We start from the raw sequence: 22,813 nt of genomic DNA on the forward strand, positions 1-22,813 counted from the left end.
AAGGGAAATTTAGTATTCAGTACACATGGTGTTATGACAACGATTCCTATATTGTAATGTGTTTTATTATTGAGAAAGTGCAGCATTATATATTTTAGTGAAAGGTCCACAATGATTATGCTTTGCTTTGGAGTGCTAAAACCTTTGTTCTGTGTAATGTAGCGGTAAATAGCAGAAGAATTATGTTTATAGCAGAGTTCTCCTTGGTGTGTTTTTAGAGCGGGCGTTTTCACTCTGCAGCATGTAAGGCGAGTCCGCCGTCATTAATCATTCTACAGGTGCAGGAGGATTGTCAGAACCCATACGTCCCTTTGCCATTTCAACCTGGGCAGAGAGTAGGGGGGGAGAGAGAGGCTGGTGGCGGGGAGAGGAGTGAGGGAAGAAACACATCCCTAAAAACAATTTCCCTTCCTCTTTCTCTTCTTCTTTGGTGCTGAATTTGTCAGGAGGGGGAACCAAGTCCAGATTAATTAGATTCCATTTTGTGGTCATCTTCGTTTTTTTCTCCTTCCATGACTCTTTTCTTTTTCTTTGTCTTGCCTACAGTCCTTACAGCCATCCCGGCACCATTTATCACGCTGCCATCTCGACAGTGCCTTCCCCCTTCCTTGCTGGGAAGCCATTAGAGCATCTCTGCATTGTGGCAGCCAGATTGCATTCCGGTCCTCGGCTCACGACATTTATCATCTTTTGTCCTAACTTTTTATCTGCCCCTGCCCTGTGTGAAGCCCTATCTGCAATGGCCACTATAATGAAACACTGGGAGGTGAGGCTCAAGTAAATAACCTAATTAAACCTAGCAAACATGGACAAAGGCGAAAAAATGCACAAAAGGCCTTTGTGAGAATGCCAGAGGAGGAACACTCACAGATGGCAGTGAGGAAGTCGAAGCAGTGAGGTGGCACGATGCCCGTACCACCTTCTCATCTCAGTATTTATAGTACTCCAAGTGGTGCTGTTGTTTGTCCAAACACGTCCTCTTTACGTGATTTGGATCAGCAGAATATGACACATTATGCTCATTCTGACAAAGCAATGATAACACATCAAGAGCTGAGCTTTGTATGACAAGAAATGTGACATATATCTGGGATAAGGCCCAAAGCACAGAGTAATAGGTCCTAAGGGAAAATCTATCCTTCCCTCTCCCTCCTCTCTAATTCTTAGGCAAAAGTCGAGCCAAGTCTGATTGGTCTCATTAGGGACAAAATGAAGAATATGAAGCGTCATAATTATCGGCGCACCCCTGCAAACAGTATCGAGTAGATGCAAGAAAATGTCAGGAGGGCATTAGCGGGCAATTATTAATCCATATCAAGCTGGGGTGGACAATTTAATTATCGCCTAATCAATATTTCCAGATCTTGTACAGATGTAGAGCAGTGACTGAGAGAATAGATCTGCCCTGTGGAGGAGAGGGAAAGCAAAAGCTGCAATAAACAGGAACGTGCTTCCAAGGACACAGCTTTTTCCAGTGATGGACATTCACAGTGTACTGTAGGAAGGAATAAAAAAAAAAAAAGATACCTGCTTTGAAAACTTGGAGGATGGTTTACCACTCTAACTCATGTTTTCTTTTTCCTTTCTTTTTGCTTAATGCTGTTGCCTCAAATGACCTTGACCAAAGACAGGGCTCTGTCTGTGTTTATTACAGCACTATGCCACTCAGACTCATTTACAAGCAAAGCTCAAAAAGCAGCAGGGATGATGGCACCAGGCTCCAAATCCCCCCCCCCCACACACACACACACACACACTCAAAAAACAAAAAAAACAAAAAGACATGCTATTATTTGTCTAGCTTTTATTAGTAATGCGTTGTAATATCATATCATTGCCTGTAATATTGCTTACTTTCTGTTAGTACTCTCTGTGTTCTCAATGCAGCCTGAATAATTACTCTCATTGTACCTGAAACAAACTATCTCAAATAATGTCAGCCAAGGCTTTGTGCCCGTGATGAAACAAAATGAATGCTGTGTAACAGGCCCTCGTGGATTTCAAAGATGCCACACAATGAGGCATGGCAAAACAAAAGTGGCTGTCTTCTACAAGATAGCAGTCATCTGAGATAAGAATACCCTCTTGTGGTTCTGTTTTGCTTTCTTTCTTTTTTTTTTGTTTGCTATTATTGCGACTCCTGTCTCCATGTCTGAATCGCTTTAGTCACCCTGCAAGCAATTGATTACTATGAAGTCACCCGGACCTTGGTTATTTTCACCACTTATTGCCTTACTGTCGACGATTTTAGTACAAGATTGCACTTTCAGCTTTCTGACGTTATAAACCTTCTTATTTTCCTTTTGCTATAACAATAAGCATCCTACAACAAGCTTCTCTTTGTGCACGTAAATTGCATTGCAGTGTTGACTCCCTAGCTTTGATGGAAGTTGGTTGAAGTTACGGTTTAATGACTTTTTAGATACTTTCATTGTGTATGACAAGAGACTTGAAATAAGATCAAAATGTGACATTCAATCCAAGCTGCAATATCTTTAATCTGTTTACCTTTGACTTTCATTACCAAATTTCAGATCCGTATTAAAAAAAGAGGGTTGAGATCATTTCATAAGATGCCAGGAACCTAATCATATCAGTAGGATTAAAGTTGTAGGCTTCAGGATTACTTTTTGGAAATTATCTTTGAGCTTTCTACTGAAAAAAAAAAAAACTGAAGTGACTAAGCAGCAAGGAAACATAAAAGAAATCCCTGTAACTCATATTAGGCTTTCTTCCCTTGGTTCCTATCACCCATCTGCTTTGAACGCCTTTGAAAGTCAATCCGCCCATTCTTTTAGTTAATCTCCATCTAAGCTCGCTCTCTCGCATGTTTGCCCATCGTTTTCTCAGCATCCTATGCTGGTCAATATGACCCCCTAGTATTATATAAATATGTTTGCATATATTATTTGTTTTACTGTGGGTGACTTCTCTAGGGGGGGAAAAAGCATATTACTGTGGCAGGTCAAAGTGGGTTTTCAGACCATCTGATCACTGATGCTATTTGGCGCTAATGGAGAATAAAAGTATATTATTACAGATATGCCATGTTGCCCATCTCTTGGTTCCATTAGATGTCCAGTACTGTATCTGCTATTTTTATACACATATAGTGCCCAAACTATGTACCATGTGTAGCTGTCACATCAAGCATATGTGTGCGAGTGAATGTAGGATTGTATGCACTACCACATGCAAAACTGCATACATAATGATACAGTTTTTATTTTAAAGTTAAATACATTGTTGGGAATGAGGTCTGAGAGCGAGTCGTCACCCAATGTTTCACTTTTAACCATTAACTATCTCCTGGGTGTTCCCATCCTCCTCCCACAGTAAATGGCATAATTTAGCCAAAAGACACAAACATAGCTCTCACTGTGAGATTTAATGGCAAAACTACAGCCTCTCCTTTCTGTGGACATCAATCCGTGAATAACAGCAACGAGGGGGCAAAGCACTGCCAATTAAATCGCACCGTGTAATGAGAGGCAACAGATCATGCGGTGTGAAATTTCTGTCTCACCAAGGCAGCGGTGAGGAAGGGAGACTCTCTGATCATGTGTTTCTCTTCCCTTCTCTCCGAGGGACGTGAGAAAGGGAGTGGGGAAATCTTATTTGCAAAGTGTGCTTAAAGGAATCCATATAGGCACAAATCCTGACATCATGGAGTGTGTTCGGTGCTCCTTGCCCTAAGTATTGGACAGAAGGAGAGATAAAAGTTGAGGGGTAGTGGATGACTGTAAGGACTGGATTTATGGCCACTAAAGGTTCAAGGTGAAATGTGTTTCCTTTTGAGGCATTAAGGAATCAATTCTTATACTACCTCTTGTTGTACATGAATTATCAACACTTGAAATATCCTTCATCATGGCTCAAGTGATGGAGGCATTTGTGGTAATTAATTTGTTGATGAGAGTATGATGAATGATGTGAAAGGTGGCACCAGGGGAGTATTAAAGCTAAGGGAAAACACATGAATGTTATGATGGATGTTGTCTAAGCCCCTCATAAATGTCCAGGGACCATTCAGTAATCGTGTGTGTGTAAGAATGCATATTCCACAATGGCCACCGGAGTGTTGCACCATTGGTTTGGCTGGGTTTCAACTTGAAAAGCCCATGGGCCTGGCTGGCGTGAGAGCGCTTTTACCTCTCAATGGAGCCTTTCACTCTCATTTGCCATAACTAATAAACCACACTAAAGCTGTGTGTCACAATAAATCTTTGCTCCTCAAATGGCATGACTCATTTGGTGGTGCACCGACGCCAAAGAGGGAGCAAGTGTAAGTCGCAGAGTGTGTATGAATAAGTGTGCGAGAGAGTGAGCTAATGAGTGAGCAAAAAAAAAAACAAGAGAGAGAGAAAGAGAGAGAGTGACAGATGTAGTGTGTGAGAGAGTATTAGGTGAGAAAGATGGCTCTCCAAAGACGGACTTTGAGCACTCACTCCATCACTCCACCGAATGTAAATCAGCTGTGACAGGAGGAGCTCGGGGCATAAAGATTCCCAATCCGCGTCAAGCGCTGGAGAGCGCTGTAGGTAAGAAGGTGGGGATGTAAGCTCGCTGGTTCGGACTGAGGGACTGCCTCCAGGCACTCCACAGAGATGAATGGTTTAGACCATTAACCCCACTGCAGAATCTCAACATACCCCACAGGCACACAAATGTGCCGCGCTGAGATCAGTGCAACGTGTCACACTCTTAGGACCCCCGGAGTGAGACCAAAGCGGTGGCCTCAGGCCAGGTGTTACCCATACGAGCAAACACGTACGACCACACACACACATGGATGCAGAGAATTCAGAAAGGCTTTTATAATGAAACAGTTATGCATTCTAAAGGGACACAAAAACACATTAACTTCCTCCAAACACACACACCGTGAATGTGAAATAAGATTCAGCAGTATTGTGGTCACTGTAATTTTCAAGAGAATCTTAGTGTTAACTCTCTAAATATACTTGTTCTGCTTAAAATACCGACTGGTTATTGGCCTTCTGCTGAATGCTACATGCTTAAGGCGCATATGTCTTAAACCCACACACTGTTAATAATTGCTGAAATTGTAATCATGGACCTTCTTTGCAAGTGCAAAATTGATTAATGAGCCATGAAGGAATAGCAGGCGGAGCAGAGCTTTAGCTAAACCTATTGCATTAAATGATCATTTATTTAAAGATACCTGCATGCAGAAAATGCTTAATGAGTCAATTCAGTGAGTTGTGAGATAAATTAGCTACCAAGACCAACAATCTCTACTGCTTTCCTGGAAACATAAAGGCAGACATGCACAGACCCTCTTTGAGCTTTTATGCTTTTGTACGTCTTTGAGTACCACATGTGGAGGTAGGTGGTACGCTCTCTCCCTAGTCATTGTTCCGACTGCGACACAGAACGTCATCTGTGCAGCGAGCGCTCATGTATTTCAGACTTGACTGGCCGAGTAATCCCACCGCCGCAGCCGCAGCATCAATCTATTAATTGTACTGTCACTGTGGCAATGTCATGAAACACCTGCATTGTTATACAGTTCGCTGGCGCTGTGTGTGAAGGGTGATCAGATTTAGTACATGTGCCAGCGAGGCCAGAATCATGCCAAGTGTAAGCCCAGCAGATGCAAAACAGCTGGCATTGTGCTCAGCTCACCGGCTGATCCCAGCTTCAAAGATGTGCTACAAGGTACCCTTTGTGTGAGAGCGTATGTGTGTGAGTGTGTGTAAACCTAATGTAGTCCTGTATTGTTTTGTTGCCACCTTAAATGCTTTAAGGACAGATGAACAGTGAAATCCATACCGCTTCACAGTACCACATATCCAGGCGTTTCATGTTGAGGTATTCAAAAGCAGGGAGTGTGCCGATTGCCACTCCAGTGGATTTACACTTTTGATTATAGTGCTTTTATTCTGTCAATATCCCCACTTTGAGAAGTGGATGGTACAGGATGGTTAAATTGCTCCACCGTGTTTTTTTAAGTTCGTTATGGCTTTGAGACATAAGTGCACTTAGATATAGCGCTGGTGACAGAGAGGCTTGCCTTTAATTATCTTCATCTGGGCCTTTTACAACATCTCCATATTGTCTGTGATTATCTGCTTTTCTTGAGAGTGGGAGGGTCAGGCATGTGATGGAAATTGCTTGGCTTTTGTGCGATTCTGTGGTCTAAGTGCGAGGCAAAATCACTGCAATCCATAGATGAGGCTAATGGCCTTAAATAATACACTTGGGCATAGTTGCTGGAGAAATCGGCACTGATGGAGTTAATAATGGGTCTGATACAACCTTTAAGCATAATTGCACAGCACATTGTTGACAAGGAGTTGGTACAGGCCTTTACAGCCGGAGAAAACGATAATGACTTCTTGCTCATTTAGTTCAACCTGCAAGCAAGAAGCATCTTGCATTGCACTGATAACATTGTTTTATCTCAGATTCCCAGTCACAAGGTCTTCATCCAAACAACTACATGGTAATTAAGCGCCGGCGCTCTCAGCTGACGGTATTCTCACCACATTTACGTCAAGTTTGAGCATGATGCATGCTCTCCTCTTGCAGATGTTGATGCAGGTTTTAAGGATGTACTGTACTAAGACACATTTTGAAATGAACGAGTGGAGCCAACAATGAGATTTCCACTTGAGCAGTGTCCGGCAGAATGATGAACGAGGTGGTAGAGTTGGGGAATTACAGTGATTTAAAGTTGGATCAAACCCCTGTGCAAGTTCCACTCTCCTCTTGCTTTAACATCATTTTATGTGGCTACACATACACGTAAGCTCTGTGTGTGTTTATTTGTGTGTCTAATTCAGTGTGTACAAGGCAGTGTGTGGGGGGTGAATGTAGGCTGCAGCTCTTAAGTGTACATGCTGTGCGTTCATGTGTGTGTATGTTAGCACTGTGTGGGTATGAGAGTAAAAGGGAATGGAATAGACTCAATTTAAATCAAATTAGCATGCAGGCAAATTAAGCAGAGGGATTTAATTTGAGCTGTTGTAAAAATGCTAATTTCAGTACACCCCGGAAGCTTATATGCAAATACAACACTATTTTACAATAATTCATATTAGGACGGGCATGCATAAAACACACACATTACAGCCTGACGTCATCTGGGGAATAGAGTATCATTAGCTTTTGGACTTGCAACAAGGTGATCCTGTTGAGTGTGTGTGTGCGCGTGAATGCACGCATTAGGGCTTCTCAGTTCATCTATTTGTGTCAATCCTACAGCTGCTTTATTGCATTTCACATCAGTCACATGCTCATGGGAAAACCAGTGTGTTCTTTAGTGTACATGTATCAATGTGTGATACAAATGCTGCTTACCGATTAAAGCTTTACTGATATTGTCATATATATTGGTGTCTGTATATAGAAGTCATGCTGTAGTGATGCTTCTGGATTATAACTTCATTTTCCACATATAAGACAAAATGTTAACAAGTAAAATATTTAACTGCTGCCTCTGTAAAGTGAATTATTCTGCACAAACTCTACCCCATTTTCCTTTTTTTTCTCCCTACTGCAGTGGCTCACAAGAAGTGCCACATCAATAGATCCACTGTTTGGTCCCATGCGGTTCACCTTTGATTGCTGGCTTAAAAGGATTGCGCATGTATTGTATGCCTGTGGATGTTGTGAGTGCCTGGGTGTGCGTGCCTCTGGTTTACACGCCTGCCTGTAAATAAGCATAAGTGAGAGAGATGAGTTTCGGGTGTTAACATCTTAATGTTTAGAGAGGCTGGAGGAGCCCGTCGATACTCATTTGACGTGTTAGAGAGAATCGTGCTGGCTCGCTGGGACTCGCCACGCCGACCACCAGCAAAAGGAGGGATCAATTAAAACGCCATTAGGCTCGGGGTTCGGTGTGATCCAGCACAGTGTGGGCTAGAGAGCGTGTGGGTGTGGGCTGGTTTTCCCCCACAAATGTCGATCAGCATTATAACGGTATTCTTGATGGGAAATGTGTTCGTCTGAAAGAAAATACCCAGGTTTCAGCTGAACGCAGCTCGATCATTACAGGTTGCTCAATAACCTGGAGCTGATTGCAGACAATTGGCTGCCTTCTCACACCTGGTTTGTTTTCAGCACAGGGCTCATGACAATCAATCGAGTTAATAGATGTCCAAGTTACTGAGTTATGATGCTCACAACAGAGTTTTAGCCTGATTCAGCCAGGCTCAGGTGGAGGTCTGTACTGCTTTCAGCTCTCCTCTCATCCTCCAATGCTTCCTTTTCGCATTTACTGTTCAGCAAAAGACAGAGAAATTGTTTGTTGCCTCTCTCACACTCTGTCCCCTCAGCTCATCAGGGACAATTATGCCCCCACGCACCCCCCCCCCCCCCCCCCCCAGTTTCAAGCTATTGCCAAGCCCAATTTGCCACACAAATTAAACGTGCCGCATTTGAAGAGCAAGGGGGGACAGGGTGAAGGAGAAAACAAGTGAGAGAAGGCCAAAGACAAAACAATGACAGAATGAAAACAAAACAACAGACACGTAAATGTAGCGCTTTCCTCCGAGTTAATGTTGGAATCCATCACAATCCACACATGCACCAAGAGGTCTTACATACATTAACAGTATGTGTTAGGGGGTCTTGATTGGCCTTTTTTTAAAGTTGGGGCTGCAGTGTCCACTGTGCAGGGTGGTGAGCAGGACTGGCTCTGAGGACTGTGCCATCTGTTGAGCAGGCAGACTCAGCCATTTTTTGCTCTCGTGTGTCTCATATCCTCCACCATGTCCACAGCCGGAGGCAAGCTTACACCCAAATGCATCCAGAGCAACAACAGAGGGCAGTTTTCCCCTTGGAGATGCAGTTGGATTTTAGTGCTGGGAAGAGGGGGGGGTTAGTCTGGAACGTAGTAAACTAAAGTCCTTAGCGCACACCATACATGCCGCAGAGAGCCCGAGTGTCTGGGCTGGATATGCATATGCAGTGACACAGTAGAGGAAATTAAGGAGCTTCTAAATCGCTGGAAAGGGGCTTTTGCTTTGCTTCCAAAAGGCAAGGGGAGAAGGTAGAAAAAAGACAAAGACGCAGGCGGCAAAACAACAGCAAGAAAAAAGCCCAAATAAGAAACAAGGAGAAAATTGGCAAGAGAGTGATTAGGAGGGAAAACAATAGAAAGACGCTGGGAAAGGGAGGAACAAACATGTGCAGAGCAGGAACAGACAGGAGCAAATATAAATCCCAGAGCTAATATGTACTGCCTGAGGAGGATCTGGCTATGAACAGACACTTTTCTCACATACCTCGGTTGCAGACAGGACACACACCTCATCCCCCCCGACCTCCCCCGACTCCCACACACCCCTTCGGTCATTAACGGACAGCCACTGTGGCTACCTCATGATAAGTTTGTTTTGGCTTCGAAGTGATGACCCAGCACAGCTGTTTAAGTAGGGTATGGGGTAGCGGCAGCTGCTAACAGCCAGACGGCCAAAGGAAGGAAATTAATGGTGGTGGAGGGGGTGTTGGTGGGGATGGTGAGCACCGAGGCGTCAAGATTTGGGGGGTGCTGACTGCAGTTGTGCAGGGCTCTGTTACATTTGTTCTCAAGTGCAACTGTGGAATGTCTGGAAGTTTTGTCAGAGTGAAGGTTTTGCCATTTCCCTCCCACCCCCTCTCTCTCTCATCAGGTGTTGTTTCGTAAATCCATATTAGACTGTGAAAGACAGGAGTTCCTGAAAAGACAGCTCCTAAAAGAGCCCCTGCAATGGTAACGTTTATCGAGCCTTAATGTCGTTTTGGAAAGGTCCCATAATTAAATTGTGTCAATAAATCCTGGAGCTGCACATAAAACGGCGGATAAACGGAGGATACATTTCTCCATTCTCATCTCCCCTGCTGTGAGACATATGTGGCGGAAGCCAGAGAAGAAAAATAAAACACATTCGAACAGATTGCAGGGAACATTTCTCAAGCACAAAGTTGAAAATCTCACCCATCAATTTCACTTTGCGTGGCTGTGTTTTATATGACCTTGGGTGAATGATCCCTTCATTCAGCTGAACTGAGGGGATTTCAGTCAGTGCAAAGGGAGCAATAAAATTTTTATTCATCCCCACTGTGAATCCAGAAGCTAATGATTCATGGATCTTAGTGTAAAAAAAAAAGAAAAAAGAAAAGGTGGGAGAAGGGTAGAATCTTTTGGTGTATGACCAGTGTTCAATGAGGTTTGAAAACTGTTGTCACACATCAATGGGCAGGTGTCTGATGTCAAGTAACTCAATTCCAAAGATTTCTCATTGTGAGATTCTTGGCTGTGGACTGAGCATTTCTGGTTTTTGCTGCAGAGAAAAGGTATGGATATTTTGATAGTTCGGTGAGATAAACATTACGTGTGTATGTGGGGAGTGTGAAGGAAGGAGAAGCACAATATAGAATACTTGAATCAAAGGATTTTGGATACCTTTTTTTCACAGAAAATACCATCCAAGTATAGAAACATGGAAGACAAAATGCCTTAATTGTCAATGTATGAACAGTGGAAAGTCATTCTGATAGTACATATCAACATAGTACAAACCAGGGCTTTGTGTTTCATGTTTCTTCATCAAGCATTAAACATGCAGGTGGTGTGTAACAAAAGACACAAAACACAATGGCACCCTTTCCACCCTGTCCCTAGTGCCCACCAGGACACACTGCATGAGGCCCACGTGAAAACCGGTCTACTTACTTTGAGCGTCAGCGAGGTGGAGGAGCAGACCCAGGACAAGCAGCAGCGGCAGCAGCAGCGTGGGTCTGGCTCTGTGCATGGTGGGACAGCTTGGCACCAGCATGCTTTGGCAGCCTCGGTGGCACTGGCTCACAGAGCCCTGTGAGTCAGTCTGGTCTGATTTCTCAGATGCAGGGTATTCACAGCCTATGCGAGGCAAAAGGAGGGAAGGGGGAAGAGGGAGAAGGAAGGAGGAGGAAGGAAAAAGAGAGAGAGAGAGAGTGAATGAAACAAAGCTGTTTGGCTCCATGGGTTTTATCTATCCCTGCACATTTCTGACATACCCCCACACAGCCTCGGTTGGAGCTGACAGAGGATAGGAAGAGCCTGATGTGCTCACGGGGTATGTTCTGACAGTTCTCTAAATGGAATAGTCACTTCACACAATGCGTGTGCACGTGAGCATGGAGAGGAAGAGAGATAGAGAGCAACCGCACAGATGAAAGTGTGCGCTAATATGATTTTGTCTTCACAGCTTTGGTCACGAGCACCAATTAAATATGCTGCATAATAAGAGGACACTTTAAGTCCTCCTCAGATCAGTGCTGATATCTGTTTCACATGAAGAAAAGTCAGGAAACACTCAGTGTCACAGTTCACATAATGGAAAACACACATTCTGTCATTTAATTACACACCATATATTCATAACTAAAGGTGCTGACACACACACACACATACACACATTTTCTCCACCCGGTGCTGCACAAACAACAAACAAAATCTATAAGACTGGCCATTCATTGCCATTCATGTTTCAGCCTTTTATCGAAGGGCCACTACATGTCTGTGAAAATCAATGCGATGCAGTGAGCTAGTATTAGCTGCAGACCGGCTCTATCCCTTGTCATCCATTTGCTTAAGCCCGAGCTTGATCCTTAGTGATGGATGCTTTGCGGTAGTCTTCGGCTCATAACACAGCTCCCAGCTAATCCCAGTGTGTGAGCTTTGATGTATACTGCTGGTTAGCGTGCTAGCTAGTCCGCCTGCATTGTTCTGCAGGAAGCTGTTGTTTCAGCTGCGGCACAGCCATGACACTCTATGTACCATGAGATCAAACATGTCAGATGAAGTTTTGTGATTGTCCAGGTCTTTTAGGGGCTACAACTGTGCGTATAAAAGGTTTTACTAGAAATAATATTATATTAGGCTGTTTATCTGCAGATTTGACCGCCACACACTAAGAGAGGAAAAAAAGGGGGGGCAAACAAACCCCTCTAAGTCCAATCACTAGGCCCGATGATGACAAAGTACCTCATTTCCCTGTTACCAATCATCCTCTTTCCCGCTCCTAGCTTTCTCTCTTTCATTTCTGTGGGCTGTAAATGGCAGAAAAGACGGGAAGATAGCGCACCTGTCACACTCGATTTGTGTTGGGGGGAGATAGACACGACTACCTGTCTCCAAGCGCCGTGGGGCCAGTAGCAAGCGCTACGAGCGGGGGACGTGTGGCGAAGGGAATCAATTTGAGGCAATCTCATCCCCCGCTCTTACGCCACCACCGACACACACACAAACACAGCACATATACACACATCTGAGAACACTAGACAGAATTTTCACATGAAGGTGGATTTGATTAGATGCAACTGGACTGAGAAACCCTGAGCGCAGGGCGTGAGCAGAGCTGCAGTGTGATCCATATGTCGTTCAGGTACAGCTGTCTCTCTCCTACAGTTATTGTTTCACACACCTGCCCCGTCCAAATCTAAGTGATCGCCTTTGAGTTAATTAATGAAGTGTAAATTTCCATAATGACATGACATTAGGCAGCACACGAGAAACGGTACTCAGCAGCCCACCCCTTCTCTGTGCACTCCCCGCATTCACACACACCCATTTACACACGCTGATAGAGGCAAACAAAACCATCTGTATGTTGTGTAACCACCAGTGAGACAACCAAGAGGCTGTGCCATGTGAGTAAATACAAGGAGAAGCTAATGTAACCACTGCTAAAACACGCCCTGTGAAAACCATAATTTATAGTAAGAATGAAAGCAATCATAATTGGCGCTGATTTGTAGCATTCATTTTTACAAGTAAATTGTGCAGCAGATTTCTTCCTAATGTGCCGAGGGGTGACGAGCCACCTGGCAGACCTGGCAGAGAGGCAGCAGTTTGCCAACTGACAGTGGATTTACCTCAAACACTGCAGCTTCTTTGTATGAAAGCTTGTGTGATTACACGTATGAGCATGTCCACGAGTTCAAATGATCTTTTAGTCCATCATAAAAATCAGTCTCTCAGAGGCAGCGCCACCTTTGCCCACTTTATCCTCAACATAGCTGTTTAGGATTACACTCTGCACCTTTACTTTCATACATTTGGTGGCACTGATGCTTTCCATTGAACATTTATTACAATACAATAGAAAAAAAAAAACACCAGCCTTGTCTTTCTTCCTGAGCCCCTGGTGGTATTATTGCGCTCCCATTCAGTAGTGCTTCATTCAAAGGATTTTGCTGCTGATAGCAATCATGCATTATTAAACAAAGCCTGACAACATGCACAATGTTAATTAGAAAAGGGGGGGAGTGTGTGGAAAGAAAAAGAAAGGGGCCGTTGAGCTGTCTTCCCTCTCTCTTTCCACATGATCCTTATCAGAAATGTGAAAGAGAAGGAGGGTGGGATGTTTATATTCTCCATAATGGCTGGTCTCTATTCTCATTTGTGCATGCTTGTTTGGTATTTTGGTCGATTTAGACAAGCAATATTATTAAGGGTGGAAAAAAAACCCAGAAGAATCAGTCATATTTATCTTATATTCCAGCCATACCGCAATAAACTTGTTATGGGAACAAATGCAAGAAGAATACTTATGAGCTCCCCACAGCAGCAGGTTCATAACATCATCTTCACACCAATTTTTTCATTCCATGCCCCCCCCCCCCCATACGCTGTAATACTTCCACAAACCAGTGCTGACATGTGATTGCTACCGATGGAGCCATTTTTAACACACTGCATTATGCTCATCCTTTGTGAAAGTTGACTAATTTCACTTTGGCCAGCTTCGGGGGAATTTTTTAAATGGGGTGTTTTTAATTTCAGGCTCATGCACACGCTGAACTGAACTTCAAGGAAATAGCGGAGTTATGGTATGTTATCCTAACAGAGCAAAGCAGCCACAAAAATGCCACCAAATCTATTAAGTCCAATCCCTCTGTAATTAGCCCAACACATGCGAGGACAAAGCACAGCAAAACTACTGAGGATGTAAACCACGCTGCACTGCGTTATTAAAAGTAGTATCATGCCCAGCCAGGCACGGCAAATAAGAATTTGCTTCCTTTTATGAGGCAGGACTTTCTATTTCCCTCCAGACTAGCAGTTAAAGAATGCAATAATTACACTCCACATCCACACATTCAAACTACGGCGATATGCAGGGCTATAGAAATGAGGAGATAGGGCTGAGATAAAATTGTAATGTCCAAGATTCTGCTTCTGCAGTCTTATTGTGAGGTTAAGTAGCAGTGAAGTGGACACAAGGTTGAGAGAAGTCACAGGTACAACAGATTACAAATATTACGTTATGCTAATGTAAGTTCTTCTCTTGGGTGGAATAGCGACAGTGTGGCTCCACCTTTCGACCCTTACCATGCACACTCCAAGATGGCCTCTTATTTCCAACATGGCAGGACTCGTAAGTGGGATATTTTGGCCTCAGTTTTGTACAATGTGCAGAGGCAGAGCCACGTCGTCCATCTTTATATACAGTCTGTGATTCAGATGCATCAGGAGCCACCAGCCCTTAATTAAGGCAAAAAACACTGTGGAGTGGCACTGTGGTGAGATGAGCCTCAAGGTCAAAGGCCACATAAAATGTCACGCATCGCTGCGCTCTCCCCCTCTGCTGCTGACTCAACGTTTTTGAGGAGTCGTTCACTGCGACAGGCACCCACTCAAAACATTTAGAAAATCAGTTCATCAAACAGCTCCCCACCCCCACATATCTACACACACTCATTTCTCTTTATCCTTATTTCTTCATCACTAGGTTAATTTTGGGTTGAGCTAGGATGCGTTTGCTTGTTGCATCCATTTTTAATCCTGGATTCAAGCTCTTTCATCATCGCACTGTGTAAACTTCTCTCTCTCTCTTTTTACTGCATAAACATTATAGTCGCTTTTTTTTCATTACAGCTCTTTTTCTTTCACATTTTCATCCCATTCTCCTGCTACTTTCTTTTCTGAGCCTACGATGGTGTGATTTAAGACCGAGTGACAAGGCCGTTTCTTACACATCGCTCCCGATCAGCCGGCATGTGTAATAACATCCCTTAAGCTAAGCTAAGCTATGCCCTCAAGTGCAGCCTCCACATGAAAGACCCCGACAACCACACATCAGAAGAGTTTATTTGCTATACTTATTTATTTACTTTCCCCCTCCTCTATCCCCTCGCCTCCCCTGACCTCCCTCAAATAAGACTCTCACGGTCATAAACCATCCTTCGGGTGGTGCTGCTCGACTTTCTATTTGAGAAAATGAAGGTTTACAGTTCCGCCTGCAAGCTTGACTAATTCCTGACAAGCCAATGCTACCAGTGCTGCAGATGATGTCTTCGCTTATATCTTGTTTTCTTATGAATGGATCGCCCGACATGGAACACACAGCAGGAAGCTAATTGGGTCTGATGACATTTGTCTGTCTAATAATTGGTTTAAAAGCACCTGCTGCGGTTGTAGGACAAGGAAGCTATCACAATCCCATCTCAATTGTGTGTCAGTGCCGGGAGATTTCAAAGCATCCCCCCCACCCCCTTTCCTTTAGTCAGCAAGACAATGTGGACTTGTAAATGTCACACCACGAATAGTAACATTTATTCACCATGGTAGTTAGCACTGTTACTCATCAAGTGATATTATTGAGCCTTTTCTTTTATGTATAATTGTTACACATCTTCTTTGAACTAACAACTTTGTAGATAAAAAGAAGAAAAAGACAGGTCAGGGGCAGGGTGTTGCAATTTGAAAAACAGTCACCTTGCTTACTTGCAAGATCAAGGCTGTGTGACCATGAGGAGTCAGCCCGCCCACACCGACCTTGAATTTCAGCATGACTAAAATGACCACAAAGCATCGCGTCGCAAACGCTCCTCCCTCGCACCCGTTCTGTACGTTTTCAGCTTTTTTTTTTTGTTTTTAACAGCCTCTCCTTGACTTTCCTCTCCTACCTCTGCAATTTTTTTTCTCTCTCTCTTTCTCTTTGCCCATCTTTCTCTCTCATCTCATTCCTCCTTTTTCCAGCAGCTGTTGGGTTCAGATGGATGGTACCCACAGTGCAAGACCCTGACCTGCAGTCTAGTGACTGATTATCCCAGTGCCCTGTTGTGTTGCTCCTTGAACGCATACCAACACACAGTGCACGCACAGGCATAACAAACACACACACACAAGGTTATGGAGCTATTGGGTAAGCTTTAGGGACGCAGGGGAATTTAGACCGAGGGAGAAAAAAGCAAAAAGCCAAAGCAGCCCTTTCTGTCTTTGTCTCGCATGTTTGGATCACCTCCTTTGACCTTGTTGACACTGGTAAACACACTTTCTATTGAACGCTAATGAACGCCTAATGCCTTTTCAATGGGCAGCAGATAAAACTACAGCAGAGTAAAATCAGCCTTATTATTAACTATTCACCGCTGTTGTGAGGCCTTTTCCCGTGCTCACTCGTCACAGTGTGGGCAGCTTCTATAGTACGAGCGTGTGCCACTAGGGCCGTGCTTGACCTTGCGCATCAGCATTTAGCACGAGGAGAGAACTCCTTATCATGCAAACAGGCTGAATCTTGAGGAGTCTATTGTGTCAGGAGCAGAGAGTGTGGCAGGATGGGGGGAAAATGAGAAAAATGGTAGACGCAGCAGCCGACCTGGAATGGCTGGGATTAAATTTACGCCGCATGAACAGGGGAGGGCTAAATCATGTTACATATTATGAACCAGGGAAAAAAAAAAAGAGTGGAGAGGGGGGTGAGAGGGGGGCGGAGCAGAGGGCTGGAAATATAATGGATAAGGGGAGCAACGAGCCAGAGAGGGAGAGACGTGGTGAGAGGAGGTAATGTTGAAGGGAAAGAGAGGAACAAGGGAGGGAGAGGAGAGTGTGCTGTAGGGTAGAGAGCAGGAGAGGTGGAGACCAAGGGAGGGAAGCAAGGGAATGTGCCTCACTGCCAGCTTTCTTCACACTCCGTCTGTGCTTGAACGCTTAACAGAGAGAGATGGAAGAGAGGAATGAGGGATAGCAGCAGAAAAGGCAGGCACCGCTGAAGAGGAGATGATAGCTGCGAGGCCACTCTGGCACTCTAAAGGTATTGTTTCCTGAAGGGAGGGAACTGAAAAGATGACAGCAGGTGGGGGGGAGAAAGAAATAAGATGCATGAAAACTCTTCTCACCCACAAAATACTCGGGTTCGGGACCACATCCAAACAAATAGAGGCAGCTTAAAATGCACAACTCCTACACAAACATGCTCACAAATGTAGATCCAGGCACTCGCAAAACAGACAAGCAGAGCACAGGCACGCATACCCTTTGCACCGCATGCTCCTGGCACTTTGACATCTACCCCCCGACACAGCAACGGTCTGTGGGAGGATGAATAATCTCACTTCCGTGAGGCAGAGAAACAAGAGAGGAAGGAGAGTGAGAGGGAGGTTGTTCCCAGCTCGAGCTCATGTTGTTTTATAGAAACTACAGAGCCCTCGAACAGACAAAACAGCTTTCCACTGCCACTCGCCGACATGGCACAGAACATCACAACACAGCTCTATTGAAAATAACTCACTGGGAATTGCTCCCCCCACCTAATACATATGACATAAGTCAACAGCAATATGCTTCCTTATCTTCTGGAAACAATGAACACCGAGGTGCATTGTGCACTGGTGACATTTTAGTGGCTTTTGTACACACACCAAGCCGTTTGGTATGTAAATACACTACTTAGGCGTACATGAAGGATGTAAGGAGGCGCTCGGGGCATACACGCTACACTCATAGGGCAGCAAAATAATTAAAATGCCAAGTGTCTCCCATTATCTAAATGCTAATTTGCCTCGATCCACCCTGAGCTAAAATGTAACGCCACATTATGGTTGCTATAGTTGCACTAAGGCAATAGTGGATGAATTTCCCTTCAATTAGTCCGACACAGTGTCTGTTATCTTTTACCTAAGGTGTGATGTTTTCATTAGTATCACAAGACCCCTAAAACGCGTCGACTTCACACGTCCATGAGGCCAGTGTTCTTGTTTTTCAGCATATTATGATTTTTTTTTTTTTTTTGCCATGACTCAGATTTGATAAGAAAGCCTGAGTCAACAACTGAATGAACAGACAGGCGGCATTAGAACCAGCAGCTTATCAAAGCTCCTTTGCATGAAAATTCATCAGTGCCAACAGGGAGGGCAGCGGGACAAAAAAATATTATCACAGATATGAGATGTTTTTGCTGAATACACAGATAGAGGTGAAATTGTGTTGTTCCTGCCTTTCCATCTATATCCAGATAAGACTGTCAGAGGACATGCTAGGTGAGGATGAGCATCATTTTAGAAAGCTGTTTCAATATTTCAGCGGTTCAAGTATCCTGACTAAAGTTTACAGAGCTCTTTGATGTGCCCACTGCTGATTATTAAGATTTTGAAAGCTAAACTTTTATTGGACGCCCTTGAAAGGTGGTTTAGCCAAGCTGAGCTATTGTTCTCATGGAGAGCAGTGCAGGCTGCTTGTGCAACTCAGACCAGGGAAAGCAGTGGTTCACCCCAAGGCAAAAGCAACAATTCCCCCTTTGTCGTTTCAGCCAGACAAATGCTTGCCACCGGAACCAAACTAGTGTAGTGCCCTGTCACTGGTGCTATATTGTAGCACTCGAACAAGACATTTTATTATGCTGCTGAAAACGAATGAATAATCCTTTTCTCCAGCCACTGTGTTAGAGATTGAAATTCAAATCAAATGCCACCTTCATACAAATGTCAGTGTACAAAATCAAAACAGTTCTGTCAGTGCCCGGTGTTGAACAAAATGCACAGTTTGACATTTGGAAGTTTCTCCCCCCTCTATCTTCATGTTCCGTATAAAATTAACTCCATAATTGTCCGATAAAACACATATGAACCCGCACTGAGCGTCTTGGCTGCTCTCACTCTACATCTAACACCCTTTATACCAGCTCCCCCAACCCAACGCAATCCACCCCCGAACACTCACAAACATGATTAAGACACTGTCAAGCTTGACATTGCCATCTCCCATGCTGTCAGTGGCCCTCACTGAGAGACGCCGTTGACTGACTGCCTGGATGTGCCTTATCATTAACAGGGCCGCCTGTGCCACCACAGAGGGGCTTTGATGACAGAAACTAAGGCCCCAGCGCCTGCCCCTCCCATCTCGCCTGCCCAAGTGTCATCTAAATGAGATAGGGCCCAGGAGCTAGGGGATTAGGCACTGCATAATTACCTATTTAAAGACCCTAATTGAGCATTTCATTAAGAGACTGGCACTGAGATTTTGCCAAGGAGGGCACTACAGGGAGAGAGATGTATTTGTCTGTGCATGCATGCGTGCACGCATGTGTACGTGTGTGTGGGTAGGTGGTGATATGAGTGTGTAGGGCTGCATATGCCTGTGTGAGCGTTTCAGAACTGCGGCAGGCTTTAACCTTGAATTCAAGGGTTACCTTGTTAGCAACAAGGTCTCTGGCTTGTTTTTTTGTTTACATTTGCACTAAGTCTGTTTGGCACATGATTGTGCAAGCAAATCCAATAGACATTCACCTTTAGAAATTGATTGACAGTCATGAGTAAACACAGGGACTTTCCATGGAAGAGTACAGTCCAATCTGATTGATAAGTGCGAGGCCTAAGGCTTTTGTTGCAGGCACATGCAGTTCAGCTCTTTGGTTATACAGAAAGTTGGTAGCTGTTGTGGTAGTGTAAAATCCTGTCTTTCAAAAATCTCTCTTTCCTATGGTTATTGTACAGAGGAGGAGTGTGCACTACACAACTTCATTCAATGCAGGCTTTATCATGCTGTTTTAATGAAACTCCTTTTTACAAATTAAACTCTAAGGCATCTACCCGTCGCCTGAACCAAACTGAACTTCTTGAGAGAAATGTGAGGCTAGTTGCCAGAAAAATAAAGCTACACACTAAAGTAGAACATTTGCAATGACTCTGCTCTGAATCATGACAAAATAAAAATGCTCTAAAGCCATAATGTTCCTCTAGTCTATGAGGCTAATTGAATCCAATAGAAGGGAAATTATGTGCACATATTACTGTTCACTATCCTTTAGCCCACGGCAAAAAGACAGTAAGTGAGTTACTGCCACTAACATTGTCAGCTGTCAAACTCCTGCCCGATCCCCACTTTCCACTGCCATATCTAAAACAGACAACAACATGAGATAAAAGACAGATGTGCCTCTTTTTTGTTTGCCTTACAGAAGCTAGGATAATAGAATATCTTACTGTGATGTTTACCACTGAAATGTATTTGTGATGTGGACTGTGTTTAAGATCTCAAGTGTTGTGTACCCTGCATTTTATTTTTTGATGCCATGACCGTGGTCATTGACTTGCATATTTTAGTGTTGAGACATTTGTTCCAGTTCCAAATTGCAGTTAGGAGATCAACAATGACAAGGGTCAAAATACCGAATGGAATCAAACTCTAAACTGCAGGGTCCCCTGATCTTTTGTTATTAAAACAACTGTGACAATCATTAGCGAAGAATGCTAGACCCAGATAGCTTGCTGATGACCAATTTGACCTGATTTCCATGACCCAGAAAGCTGTGACTCTTCTTTGCCCCCTCTCACCATAACTGAGATCACTGGGGACACAGTGGCACTTGCCCTGTGCGTGATTGACTTGTTTGCTAAATGACTAGCATCTGAAGTGCCAATGCTAGCTGTGGGCTGTTGGAAGCCTTTAGGGCAGACACCAGCTGCTAAGTGCAACAGATAAACTGTCCCTCCCTCTTGGGATTTATTTGTGCTGAAGTCTGGCCAAAGATGCTCAGGGCAGTAATGACACTGAAACATCATGAGTCTGTCAGTGCTGTTCTCGCACCAGAGCTTTTTTTTCTTTGACATGATGGAGGTTGAAAAGGTTCTTGCACTTGCTGCGAAATGAAGCATCTTGTACGTGCCCTTTTAAAAATCTGTGTTGAAATGTCCATTTTATTGTTGGGCTGCTGCAAAGCCATCAGGATACTACATTTGTACATAATCTGTCTTGACTCTGTGACCTCTTGAAATGTCTCAAACCCTATGCAACCTTTGATGTGCCTGGCTTGGAAATACAGGCAGGGAGAATGACAGATCTACTAACTAACATCCATGTAATCCCAAGAAAACAAGTACATCTTCAGTTGACACCACAGCAGTAGATGTTGTCAGCATATCTCAGACATGAACCTTGGCTTCTAATAATCGGTAGCGGTTTCTACCTGCTGCACAAAGCTTGAATATAAGCTTGGATAGGTGTATACGGTTGTTTGTGGAATGCCAAATCTCTCACTTGACAAATTGTTGTCAGACTCCTATCTCTCTCTCTCGCTTTGTTGCCTTACAATGAACTTGAACAATGAAATGCACACTAAGCTTCAGAGTCTGAAATATATTCATTTACATAAATGGCAGATTGGCAAAGGGTACACAAGAAAGCAAGACGCATAATCTCCGAGAGAAAACCTCTTTTGTGCGAGAAAGTGTGCCTGTGTGTGTGTATGTGTTCCCTTCCAGTACACAATTTCAGTGGCCTCATCACTGCTGTGATTGCTGAGCAGAATATAAGCCTGCATACTCTTTACATCGAATGCCTAAGATGGGAAATCCTAAAGGAACAAAGACTGTCTTAGAGCTAAAGCTGTACCTTGTGACTCATCATGAGTTATTTAATTATTGATGGGAGCAGTATTTATTCAAATTTTGATTGTTGTGATTAAATTGTGCAAGTCTTTACTCTTCCTATGACCAGCATTAGGGTTAGGGTTAGGGTTAGGTTAGCATTGCAACCTTGTGTTGCCTTAAATGTGATCATGTTGTGACACATGTGCAAGCCCACCTGTGTGGATTTCAGGGCTGCCCTCTTTTTGAGATTTTACTACATTAATAGATCAGACTGACAGCCAAACTGTTGCATAATTAAACATTTGTGTGTGGTGTTGTGTGGACAAACTACCTACTCAGCTTGTGTGCTTCCCATCTGAAAACACCCACAGGAGAATATCGTCTATCTAAACCAGGCCATTTCCATTCCGAAGTCCCTGGATAGTTCTGTCAGGCCTGCTGGAGTCAATCAAAAGGGAAGCCCAACGTGGGCCCTATCAGGCCAGATCTTGGCTTTGTGCAATCCCTTATCTCGCCATCTCTGTCGGGGAGACATCCATCTTGATTTTTGCTGAGTGCCAAAAAGAAGTGGTAGGAGAGTCAGATGGAGAGGAGGATGGAGGAAGGCTGTTTGCCCGATAAGGTGGCTGAGAATCAGAAGAGAGGATCTTGAGGAGCGTGGCCCCAACGTGCTGGAAAAAGGAACTTCATCTTTATCTAATTACCACAGGGCCGTTTCATCGGGGTAGATAGCGCAAGCGTTTATGGCGGTCGGTTGGTATCTCATGTCATTACAAGCACACGCATTCTCACGCACAAACTCATGCAGATATGATTAACATTCAAACACACTTCCACTCTCTCCATACACACACACACACACACATACATGGAGCCCAGGGCTGAGTGCCATAACAGCCCAATGAAATATATTCAGATTAGAAAGGTGTCGCATTACTCTCCAGTCGGATGATAAATACGCGGTTAGCACCGTCATTAATCTTGTACCCCTCCCCACCTTCTGCCTCCAGACGCGGTGATGTAAGGGGAGGAGAGCGAGCACACACTGGATGGAGCTAGTGCCTTAGTCAGGGCTGCAGCCACGTGGCTGGTGCATGCACGGTGCAGCGGCAGCGTCTCAATGGGTCAATCTGACACATCAGACTCGCTTTTAGCATCACTGTTAAAACAGATTGTTGGGTCAAACTTAGGTCTTCACTGATCATAGCAGGAAGAAGAAGAACTCACTCTT

At 44.0% G+C, this 22,813-nt stretch overlaps 1 protein-coding gene across 27 annotated transcripts in view; it reads right to left on the bottom strand.

The window, feature by feature from the left end:
* The window catches only part of LOC114450587 (receptor-type tyrosine-protein phosphatase delta), a 112,721-nt gene that overhangs the window by 71,258 nt on the left and 18,650 nt on the right, over positions 1–22,813 (bottom strand). For all 27 annotated transcript variants that reach the window (XM_028428713.1, XM_028428712.1, XM_028428708.1 and 24 more), the window contains exon 2: positions 10,685–10,870. In XM_028428713.1, coding sequence (XP_028284514.1) covers positions 10,685–10,787 — 103 coding nt within the window. In that variant the 5' untranslated portion in view covers positions 10,788–10,870. The remainder of the gene's footprint in view (positions 1–10,684; positions 10,871–22,813) is intronic.

The sequence above is a fragment of the Parambassis ranga genome, chromosome 18, assembly GCF_900634625.1.
Source record: "Parambassis ranga chromosome 18, fParRan2.1, whole genome shotgun sequence".
Lineage (NCBI taxonomy): Eukaryota > Metazoa > Chordata > Actinopteri > Ambassidae > Parambassis > Parambassis ranga.